Genomic DNA, 12,574 nt, shown 5'->3' with positions numbered 1-12,574 from the left:
TGAGGTTAGAAACAAAATGTTTAAGATTTCCTTATTTGTGGATGATGTCCTTCTAACCCTAACCAAATTACATACTACATTCCCTAATCTCATGGATGATTTAAAAAGGTATTGGTAATTTTCGAGGTATTAACTGAACACTTGAAAAACAGAAGACCTGCCATTGAATATCCCACCTGAGGTATTAGACCATTTAAAACTAAACTGTAAATTTAGATAGAAGACTGAGGCTATTAAATATCTGGGAGTTAATCTGTCTTCTTCCTATGGTAACCTATATAACACCAATTTTTCCACTACATAACACCAATTTTTCCACTACTTTTGACTGGTTTGAGAAGAATGTTGGATAAGTGGAAATCACTCTCGCTCTCATTAATAGGATGAATTACTTCTATTAAAACGTCGCTCCTTCCTAAGTTACTCTACTTTTTTGAGACCTTACCAGTCAAGGTATCCATGAAGGAACTTAAGTCCCTCCAAGCTGTAGTGATGAGATTCATTTGGAGTGATAAGCATCATTGGGTCTCCAAGCGTGTCCTTGTCTCCCATAAATCACAAGGGGGCCTCTCGGTTCCTGACATTCTTAAATACTACTGGGCCACGCATTTAAGGATTCCCTCATGGGCTTTGCTATGGACATATAGCAAATGGACAGAGTTAGAAAAGTTGTGGCTAGCCCCAGTTCATCCGAATTCACTACTATGGTCAAATAGAACCTCTAGAATAACGGTTCCTTTGTTGGGTCCCAGGAGGTTCACAAGGGAAATATGGATTTCATGCATGAACAGGTTCGGCTTGGCCTCCCCTAATTCACCAATGATCTCATTTATATTTCAGCACTTGCTACCAGTTTGGATCATGCAATGGTTCGTCCCTGGACCTCTGAGTGACACCTCATTGTCAGAACCATTGAAAAAATGGTCTTTTATAAGAGGGACAATATACATGAGATGATCATCCATTACAATAAAACCTAGCAATATACACTTTGAAATATATAGGCCCCATGTTAAATAGTAATTAAATCATATAAATCATATCAAATTATTACTTTTCAAAACAAGTACAGTGCTTTAGTTACAGTAGACGGTACTGTAACATGGCGCGGATGGCAGCCATTAGTGGCGTACTCTTCTTTCACGCCTCGACATGGTATATAAGGGGGGAACTTGGCTGGGCGTGTGGACTTTGTCTACGGGGGCCCTACACCCTTGCAGGCCACATGATGGCAGTTACTTCAGTTGGCCAGAACTAGATGTTGAGAAGGTCAATGAGGGGGACCACCAGTCAACAATAAAGTCTTTTACTTAACATTAACTTGGTAGGCTATATGTATAGATAGCAGGTGCACTTCACAAATGTTTCTTTTACAACATGGAACATCTTCACACTCGTTCATTCTATTTCTTCCAGGGTAACTTGGTTCTGTCCCCAAGTTCCTGTCTTTACCACAACCCAGCACAACACTACAGTTCATTAAGTAAGAGCCCTCTCCTCAACCTGTGGTTCCGTGTCCTCCTTTCCCTTGGGAAAACTAGTTTGCCTTTTTGGACGTTACTTAGGTTGTCTATTACAATAAATAATGCCCCCATCGATTTAAACAGCAGAAAGAAGTGGGTGGAAGTTGGGCTGTGATGTGTGGTGAAACTCCTGCTCACTGGCTGGCTGCATTCTCACTTCCAATGGGCGCCATTTTGCTGTTTGCTTCTTCTGAGGGCGATACAGGCAATTGAAAGTAATCACAAAAATACTCATTTCCATTGTTTAAATTGATGGGGGTATTATTTATTGTAGTTCACAAGTAGTGTAAATGCTGAATTCTTTCTGCAGGTTTCCGCACCAGACAACTCAATAACAATCGTCTCTGATTATTGCGTGTCTGCTGCATTTCTTTTATGTGTTTTCCTGCTTATTGTATGCGATTTTTGGGTAGATTTGAAGCTGCGTTTTTAACGCTTTTTTAAATAGTGCAGAAAAGCTTTGACTCTGTGCTTAAAAATGTAACAGCACTCACACAGGTCTGACATCTGGGTGAGATCGTTCTGATTCACTTATTTGCGGTCAGAGCTGCGTAAGCGCAATTGCAGACAGACTCTTCCCACACTCACACAGCTTTGACAGCACTATGTGAAGCAGAACCATCTCGCCAGATGTCAGACCGGTGTGAGCGCTTCTCAGCAATCTACATCCTGTGCACGTTGTCAGACACGTGAGTGCGGGGAGCGTCTTAGGCCGGGGTCACACTTGCAACTGCAATGCGAGAAACTCGCGCTAGTCGCTCGCATCAATACCTGGCACTGCCGCCGGCACTTGGGACCAGAGTGTGCGGCTGCATGTATTTCTATGCAGCTGAGTGGTCCGGTCCTGAGTGCCGGCGGCAGTGCCTGGTACTGATGCGAAAGACTCACGAGTCTCTCACATTGCAGTTGCAATTGTGACCCCGGTCTTACATACATTGTGCACACTGGGGATGAAGAGGTGGGGGAACTTTTTTTTTTTTTTATGATGACAGGAACTGCGCATGCTCAGCCAGCTGATCAGCCACTGGGAGGACTGATAAAACTGACAGACGGAATAACGCCAGGGGGCAAACTTTAGAACATGAAAGGTTATTTTTGAATTTTTGAACGAAGCATCATTTTTTATAACTGTAAATTACAAACCATTTATTTCCAAGTTTTCTGCTTAGTTAAAAGTACTCTTTATCGTTGCAGAACCCCTTTAAGAGATATTCACCATGAGTAATAGAATAAAAAACATTATATCCAAATATTTATCAGTTTTACACCTAGATGACACCTTCAAAGAAAGAGTTCACAAAGGCTGTCAAGTTGTCTCTAAAAGAGGCAAATCAGGAGAAATTTTGTCTCCTAATTTATTTGTGAATCAAATTTCTGGAAAACCTTGCTAGAGTCAGAAAGGATTTTATTGGTGAGGAGATAGTAGGTGCGATATCTGTAGGTGTGAAGGTAGTAAGTATGATGCCTGTAGATGTGGAGGTAATAGATGTGATACGCAGAAGAAGTGTGTATACACATACAGCATATATACATACATTGCTCTAAAAAGTAAAGGGAACACTAAAATACCACATCCTAGATAAGACTGAATGAAATATTCCAGTTGCAAATCTTTATTCATTACATAGTTTAATGCGTTGAGAACAATAAAACATAAAAATGATCAATGTAAAATCAAAATGAATATTCAATGTAGGTTTGGATTTGGAATGATACTCAAAATCAAAGTGGAAAATCAAATTACAGGCTGATCCAACTTCAGTGAAAAGGCCTCAAGAAAAGGAAATGATTCTCAGTGTACACTCTGTGGTGCACTAAGGCGGATGGAACGACACATGATGTCCCAGATGTGCTCGATTGGATTCAGTTCTGGGGAATGGGCAGGCCAGTCCTAAGTATTAATGCCTTCATCATGCATGAACTGCTGACACACTTCAGCCACCTGAGGTCTAGCATTGTCATGCATCAGAAGGAAACCAGGGCTCACTGCACGTGCCTATGGTCTCACAATGGGTCTGAGGATGTCATCCCAGTACCTAATGGCAGTCAGGGTACCTCTGGCTAGCACATGGAGGGCTGTGCGGCCCTTCAAATAAATGTCTCCCCACACCATTATTGACCCATTGACAAACCGGGCATGCTGAACGATGTTGCAGCAGAATGTTCTCCATGGCGTCTCCAGACTCTGTCACATGGTTATGTGCTCTTGTTTAGGCAAACGTTACCCCTATAATTCAATGAATCAACTGAGTATATTTGTCTTTTTGTACCGTATTTTGAATTCTGGTCTGTAATTAGTTAAATTGAATTCACACATGATGTTGTTTTAAATGTTCCCATGATTGTGTGTTTAGACTATGACTAAGGGCACTTTATATACAGCTCTGGCAAAAATTAAGAGATCACTTCCAAATGTTCAGTTTGTCTGATTTTTCTCTTTATAGGTATATTTTTGAGTAAATTGTAAATTGATCTTTTAGTCTATAAACTTCTGACAACATGTCTCCGAATTTCCAAGCAATAAATTTTTTTTTTTTCTGGAAAGGAGAAATGGTCAAAATAAAAAAAAATAAAAAAACAATGCTTTCAGACCTCAAATAACGTAGCGAAAACAAGTTCATAGTCATTTAGAAACAACAATACTAATGTTTTATCTCAGGAAGAGTTCTGAAATCAATATTCTGTGGAATCACCATGATTTTTAAAACCAGCTTTCATGCGTCTTGACATGCTTGCCACCAGTCTTTCACATTGCTTGTGATGCAAAAAATTAACCAGTTCTTCTTTATTTGATGGCTTGTGACTATCCATCTTCTCTTGATTACATTCCAGAGGTTTTCAATGGGGCTCAGGTCTGGAGATTGTGCTGCCCATGACAGGGTTTTGATGTGGTGGTCTCTTAATTTTTGCCAGAGCTGTATGTTATGTATGTAATAATAAAGTACTTAACATACAGGTTGGGTGTTGGTTGGCAACTGTCATGATATTGACTAGCAGCAACTCTCCATTGCCAATGTCCCATCAAATAGGAGAAAGCGGCATCTTGTGTATGTAAATGTTAAATATTATATATATTTCATACATAGGTGTATTATATGGATACTAATTGCTTTTCAGTAACAGTCATTGGTAATTGTATACTTTTTCTAATAACCCAATGCTCCAAATTGTTTTCCATTTTTTGTACTTGTGTGATTATATCTTACTTTTTTCTCTTACGCAATTTAAAAAAATTATAAAAGGAAAAGTCACTACTTCCATATGTGTGTTTTTTTATGTCTAACAAGATTTGCTTTCAATGTAAAACATTTTCCACATTCTGAACATGAAAACGGCTTCTCTCCTGTGTGCATTTTCTGATGTACAACAAGTTCTGATTTTGTTTTAAAACATTTCCCACACTGTGAACACAAATAAGGCTTCTCTCCTGTGTGAATTCTCTGATGTACAACAAGATATGATCTTGTTCTAAAACATTTCCCACATTCTGAACATGAATATGGTTTTTCCCCAGTGTGAACTCTCTGATGTGTAACAAGATGTGATTTCTCTATGAAACATTTTCCACATTCTGAACATAAAAATGGCTTCTCCCCTGTGTGAATTCTCTGATGTGCAATGAGATGTGATAACTCACTAAAACATTTCCCACATTCTGAACAGGAATATGGCTTCTCCTCTGTGTGAGTTCTCTGATGTACAATAAGCTGTGATTTCTGTGTAAAACATTTGCCACATTCTAAACATGAAAAGGACTTCTCCCCGGTGTGAATTTTCCGATGCCTAACAAGATCTGATTTCCCATTAAAACATTTCCCACATTCTGAGCAGGAAAACGGTTTCCCCTCTTTAAGAGCTAGTTCAAGTTCATTTGTCCTCCTATGACTTTTGTTTTGCACATCAGTCACTGACGAAGCAGAAGAAATGACAGGTTGAAAATTATCAGATGAAAGATTTTTTCTGAGAAGGGCTTGAGGTGTATCTGAGATAATGCCATGTTCTTCATATGTATCTGGTGTAATACAATAATCATCTGCCGAACCTGAAAATAACAGATTTCCCTCTGAACTCCTGGTACAGTTATCTGCCAAGAATATAAAAGTAATTTTAATATTTTTCAATAACACTGCCTTCAAATCATATCAATATCATAAAATGTTTACATTTTCATGCAAATTGTAATACAAATCAATTACATAGGTATGCAAAATTTGGGTCGCTAAAATCTTTTTCAAATCTAATGGCCGATTCGTATGTTTTGTAATGCCCGGATTTAAAATATACAGTTCAATTTTTTACCATCATGAATGGATTTTGCACAAATTGCGAGTGAAATTATGTAAAAACGAGATAAAGATTTTTCTTGTTTATTGTAGACAAAAATGTACACAATTTTATATATAAAATTGTATTAAACATTCACTCTGCAACTTTATTGGAAATTTTTGCACCTTTTACTTTTGTCTTCAAAGCTTCTTCTGATACCTTTTCTTTTATAGAAGGCAAGTGGATCTGCTCTGGGAAGCATCCAACAGCAGTCACCCATCATGTTCACATTCCATCACCTACCTTGGTATCGTTGTACCATGTCCTTGATATCCTGAAAAAAATCTTTCTCCTTGCTCTTCACTAACAGAGCAGGAAGATTTTCAGGAAAGTAGTCCAAATGGGAATGTAAAAAATGTAACTTCAAATTCATCAGACAACCCAAGGCTTTGAAACGGATCTGCACGATGGACTTTTATTTTAAATGTTTGTTGTGAAATAGAATTTTTTTCAAGATTTCTTTAAAAGAATCCCATTGCCCATTTCTTAAAGCATGACTTTCCTAATATCTGGACCCACAAAAATGCCTTCCTTCAGTTTTACTTCGGAAAGTTCCTGAAACTTGGTACGCAGATACTCAAAAGACTCTTATTCTTTCAGTACAGCTTTCACAAACTGCTTCTTCAATCCAAGCTTAATGTGAAGTGGTGGCACGAGAACTTTAGTGGAATCAACTAACCTTTCTGCAACTATGTTCTTGAGCGAAGGTTGCAAAAATGGTCTTGTGGGCCAACTTTTTTGGCTCCAGTGACCAGTCCTTTCTCGGCTGTCCCATTCACACAAAAAACATGGGTACTTTGCTTCTTGGGCAGCAAGGAGGATACACAAAGAGAACTTTCAGATCAATATACTTAATTGACCATCATTAAACCTTACAGTTAAGTTTCTTGAGAATAAAGTCTACTTTTTCATACCCTTCCTTCAAGTGCACAGAAAGCACAAAACTTAATTACACAGAGGGACAAAATTAAAACCTTGGACAGACTCACTGGACAATCTTGATATTTATTTAAAAAAATTGAGGAAGTTTTTCCTCATTATAACAATTAATCTTTTAATAATGGAAACCAACTGTGTCCCAAAGTACATTATAATTAATAGCTCTTCAGATCACAGGACCAGAGCAGTGGATAATTCTTGCTTGCAGAGGTGTACATAGAAATCACGGAGCCCCATACCAAAAGTTCTAATTGGGGACTCCTCCCCAAAAATAAACCCCTTAATATTCTTTGGGCTCACAGAAGAGCGTATCTCAAAATTTTACAGTATTTACAAAGTAGTTTTCCTCCTATTGAAGCCCCATAAAGCTTAATGCCAACAAAAGTTCCCCTACAGTGAATTCCTCCACATGCACAGTATGATGACCCCAACACAGCACTATGCCCAAACTGTGATCCCCACACAGTGAAATAGGCCCCACATACTGCTCTATACAAAAGAATGGGCCCCACATTTAATAAAAAACAAGCAAACAATCACCTCTCGTTCGCCCGCCACTCTGGTCTGAGCAATGAGTGCTCTGAAGCCATTTACTGCTCGGCGCAGTAGGTGTGAAGATATCACTACTTTTTCGCCTCCTGAAATGTCAGACACAGAGGGAAAATTATGGGGTAGGGAGTGTCAGCTGACGCTCCATCTTCCATCATTGCTTTCAACTGTATCAGCATCCTGGATGCAGATACAGTTGAAAGTGCCATGCTGGCCAGGAGGAAGTGCAGGCATCGCGGGCCACATATAAATCAACCTGTGGGCCAGAGTTTGACATTCAGGTCTTAGAATCACTGAAGCATACTTGCTGCTATTGTGCAGTAGCAGTGCTTTTAGACTTTTTTTATGAAATCTGTAAAGAGTTTCCACTTGATCACATTGTACTCCGTGTTAAATTTTTCCATCAGCCCAGAATCCTGCTCTTCATGTTTTGAATATTCATGTATATCTTCAAGTTTCTACTGAGGTGAAAGGACAGGTATTTCTGGACCATGAGGCACAGGGAGAACCGCTATATTTATTAAATATATTTCCTTCTGATTTTGAAGGATTAATGCCTCCACTTTGCACGTTCAAAAGTAGCAGTCATCACTATGATTTTGCAGTTCCCTCCAGATCATAGGCACACCAAAATGAAAGTTCTCTTTCTTCCCTTTAGACCACTGTCATAGTTCTTCTACACACACAGAACACACTAAATGTGGAGCCCATGATTTGTTCTGATCACCTAGTTTTACACCAAAGTACACATAACAAACTTTACTAACAAAGTCCATAATGTTCCTTTGTTGTTTCTTCACTACAAAACAACTGCTAAAGTTTTCAGGGGAATTACGACAACCCCTTGTCGACATTTTCACATTGTTAGAAACTGAAACTTAATCCACCACAACCACTAAATACGGAAAGGAATAGTCATAAGCACACCACCACACTCTTATGACACCAAAATCAAACACCAAAAGGTCACGCACAGGGGTCAAAGTATGGTGCAAGAAAAAAAACCTATGGAGTCAGCGTTTGTGAAAAACTGCACTTGATGGAATTTTTTATCGAGTTCAGCGATCAGAAGTATATAAATATTACTTCTTACTTTGCAAACAATTTTACCCTTGCAGACCTGTGTTATACATTGACTAAGCACATAGAGCAGAAAGCAGCTTGGACAAAGATCACGCATGTGATCGAAACACGTCTCTTTGCCATCATTTTGCCATCCATTCTGTCCCAGAGCAATGATGTTTTAATGGAAGAATTTTTTCATTTAAGAATCTCAAATTTTTATGGAGCTGGAACGTTGTTTTTTCTCTTTCATTGGATTCACATCTGACCAGGGCAAAGTTCCGTGCACCTGACCACAATTCATGGTGAGCTGGCTATTTTCTTCTTTTTTCATTACTATTGGATTATGCCGTTAGGCCTCCAGGTTATGCAGTTTCAATTTTTCACTTCTCTGTTGGATTTGTTTTCTCCATAGGTTTATGTTTCACTTCACATTTTGTGAGCAGGTTGCAGGTTGCGGGATGCTGTGACGGGCAGTTGGCAGAGCAAGGGTTAACATATTTTACTTTAACAGATATATACTCCACGCAGGGAGATAAAAAGTTAAACAGGGGTAATGCAGGTAGTAGGCAGTAAAGGATATGTGGTTGAGGAAAATGCAGGGAAAGGTAACGGTGGCAGTTCTTGAAATATGACTTATCCAACATGACGTCTTCCAGGCTGTAGAGTCCACGAAACCAGTGTTGGCGCCAACAACTGTCAGCGCGGGGTTAATCCGGTGTAGTCCTGAAGACAACGATGTGCTGAGTGCTTCCTGCATCGGCGAGTCTCTGATGCCTTCTGCGGGATCCAAAGTTCAGTGGGTGCTGTGGAGGGTAAGGCACAGGCCACAGCAATGGCGGAACCTAGAGTGGCCTGACAATTATGCATCGGGGGATCACTGTTCACTTCATGGTCACGCAACCGGTCTTTCTTAGGCGGCACGTGCGCAGTACTCACGGGCCCGGAGCGTTTGGCACCTTGCTTTGTGGGGGCCAACGGGCATCCGGTACAACTCCATTCACAGTCTCTATGGGCGTCAGCAGGGATGCTGGAGTGCAGGCCTGCGCTGCTATGGTGCTCGAGGGACGGAGCACTCACCTTCCCCTGCTGCGTGCTGTCAGTTCCCACCAAGTCTGTCTGTTTCTGCATGCGCTTATGCTTTTTAACCTCAGGCACACCCCTTACTGGCAATTGGATATTTAAGCCATCTTTCGGGGGCCATGCACAACTACCAACTTGAAATGTATCTTTTTGTATTTGGTCAATCATTTAATTAACTCACCCCTAATGTGATGGCTGGAGTTGCTTCCACTTGGTAAGGCTATGACATTATGTGGTATTGATGAGGCTGCTACAAGCAACTGCTTTTTCAAGTTTGCATTAGTCTGCAGCACAGACAACTGTTTGTGATAGGTTTTGTAAATGACATACAGTAGAAAATTGTACCGAACATAGATGTATGGTATATTGCATTGCATGTCTACTCACAGTGGGAAATTCATCACTGCTTCTGTTTATTACATTTCTAAAACACAAGAAGTGGGAGAATCATAGAATCATAGAGTTGGAAGGGACCTCCTGGGCCATCTGGTCCAACCCCCTGCTCAAAGCAGGATTCGCTAAATCATCCCAGTCAGATGTCTGTCCAGGCTCTGTTTGAAGACTTCCATTGAAGGAGAACTCACCACTTCTCGTGGCAGCCTGTTCCACTCATTGATCACTCTAACTGTCAAAAAGTTTTTTCTAATATCTAATCTGTGTCTCCTCCCATTCAGTTTCATCCCATTGCTTCTAGTCTTTCCTTGTGCAAATGAGAATAAAGTTGATCCTTCTACAATGTGACAGCCCTTTAGATATTTGTAGACAGCAATTAAGTCTCCTCTCAGTCTTCTCTTTTGCAAACTAAACATTCCCAAATCCTGCAACCTTTCCTCATAAGACAGGGTTTGCAGACCGGTCACCATTCTGGTCGCTCTTTTCTGAACTTGCTCCAGTTTGTTGATGTCTTTTTTAAAATGTGGTGCCCAAAACTGGACACAATATTCCAGATGAGGTCTGACCAAAGAGGAGTAGAGGGAAATAATGACTTCACGTGATCTAGACTGTATGCTTCTGTTAATACATCCTAGAACTGCATTTGCCTTTTTTGCTGCTGCATCACACTGTTGACTCATATTCAGTCTGTGATCTATTAGTATACCCAAGTCTTTTTCACATGTGCTGTCACTTAGCCCTATTCCTCCCATTCTATATATGCTTTTTTCATTTTTATTGCCCAGATGTAGTACTTTGCATTTCTCCCTGTTAAAAACCATTCTGTTAGTTACTGCCCACTTCTCCAGTTTATTTAAATCTTTTTGAATCCACTCTCTCTCTTCTCTAGTATTAGCTATCCCTCCTAACTTTGTGTCATCAGCAAATTTAATCAGTTTACCCTCAATTCCTTCATCTAAATCGTTGATAAAGATGTTGAACAATACAGGGCCCAGGACAGAGCCCTGTGGTACCCCACTTGAGACATTCTTCCAACTGGATGTGCAGCCATTTACGACCACTCTTTGGGTCCGATCACTAAGCCAGCTATGAATCCATAGAATGGCTGTATACATTACAAAGAAGACACAGACTGCCATTTACATCACATAGAATACACTAAGACTGCTGTATACACATCACATAGGAGACACCGAGACTGCTGAATATATATCATATGTGAGACACTGGGGCTGCAGTATATATATCAAATAGAAGACACCTGTTGAGCATACACATCACATAAGACACTGGGGCTGGAGTATATATATAATTTTATCATATACGCCACACTGAGCATACTGCATATACATCACATACGAATACCCAACTAAACAAAAAGGTGCTACAAATGTCTCATATAAAAGAATACGCAATTATCAACAATTTAATAATTGAATAAAAGGCAGAGTGACTTAATGGGGGACCATGTGAATAGATCCAGGTAACTCCCTGTCTCCATAAACTAATTATTGTCTGCAGTAACAAATCCTGGTGGATAATATGCGGCACTAAACAAAAAATTAATTATTATAATATTAGTAAACTGATGCATACACAGTTACTGCAGGCACCAACTTAGTTTATCCAGAAAGTAATCTTTCATTTGAGATCTTTGTAGCTCCTTTTTGTTTAGTTTGGTATTTATATTTATTGTGGGTGTATCTCTAGTATTAGAGCTATTACTCTTTGGTGCTTGTAATTTGTTTGTTTTAATGCATCACATAGTATACACTAAAACTGCAGTATATATATAAAACAGGAGACACCGGGGCTGAAGTATATACAACAGGAGACACTGAGTGTGCGTTCAAGAAGGAATTAAAGGGCCAGCAGCTGGCAAAACACAGCTGTGAGCCCAAGAACTGTAGTCCCGTGGAATCATCCAGGGAGCCAAAAAAGGTAGTCACAGGCCATAAACTGGCCGTCTGCTGGATGTTCCCCATTCCTGAGGTATATGATCAATGGAGACCCCCTAAAGGGATCGGTGATTCGGTGCTATTAGACAGTGCCTGTTTCATACCTTCCCCATCAGATACATGCAGTCTAGCACGGAGAACGGCAAAGGGGAGGATTTAAAAGAAGCCATGGATTTGGAGAAAGTGTGGGGTTTTGTATTTTTTTTTTTTACGAAACTAATCAGTAAATTCAAGAAGGGAGAACAGGTCCTTTGTATTCTTTTACACATGATTGCAGCCAATGGAAAAGGTTAAACATAAAAACAACAGAATTGCTGTTTTTTTCTATTTTTTTCCCATAAAGAGTTAATAAAAGTTACTTAAGTTTTATGCACCCCCAAATCCTGCCACTGACAAATACAACTCAGCATGAAAAAAAAAGCCATCATACAGCTATGAGGATGGAAAAACAAAAAACCCATGAAACTTGAGGGGTTGATGGACACGTCAGGGTAACGTGTTTTCGTGTATAAAGATATGGCCCCCATACAGAGTGTGAATATAGACTTTGGCCTCAGGCGACAACATGGATGGCATCTGAGTGTTACCAGTGTTTCTCACAGACACATTCACTTGAACGGGAAAGTTTACTCTACAAATCAAATGAAACACAGACGTCTCCATTATTTGGCTGACAGCGTCAGGCCGTGTTCACACTTCTGTTTGAATGAGAAATGTATTTTGTACATAGCAGTGCAGCCT

The 12,574-nt window shown here is 39.8% G+C and overlaps 1 protein-coding gene across 1 annotated transcript in view; it reads right to left on the bottom strand.

Moving 5' to 3' along the window:
- Window positions 1-12,574, bottom strand: part of LOC141070505 (uncharacterized) — a 156,756-nt gene that overhangs the window by 45,750 nt on the left and 98,432 nt on the right. Inside the window, exon 21 of the mRNA XM_073559501.1 lies at window positions 4,915-5,607. Within this exon, the coding sequence (XP_073415602.1) occupies window positions 4,915-5,607 (693 nt within the window). The remainder of the gene's footprint in view (window positions 1-4,914; window positions 5,608-12,574) is intronic.

Source organism: Dendrobates tinctorius, unplaced genomic scaffold (assembly GCF_039654945.1).
Source record: "Dendrobates tinctorius isolate UK_male_01 unplaced genomic scaffold, ASM3965494v1 ptg000014l, whole genome shotgun sequence".
Classification (NCBI taxonomy): Eukaryota; Metazoa; Chordata; class Amphibia; order Anura; family Dendrobatidae; genus Dendrobates; species Dendrobates tinctorius.
Note: the sequence above shows the minus strand (reverse complement) of the source record. Positions and strands in the feature narration are given on the sequence as shown.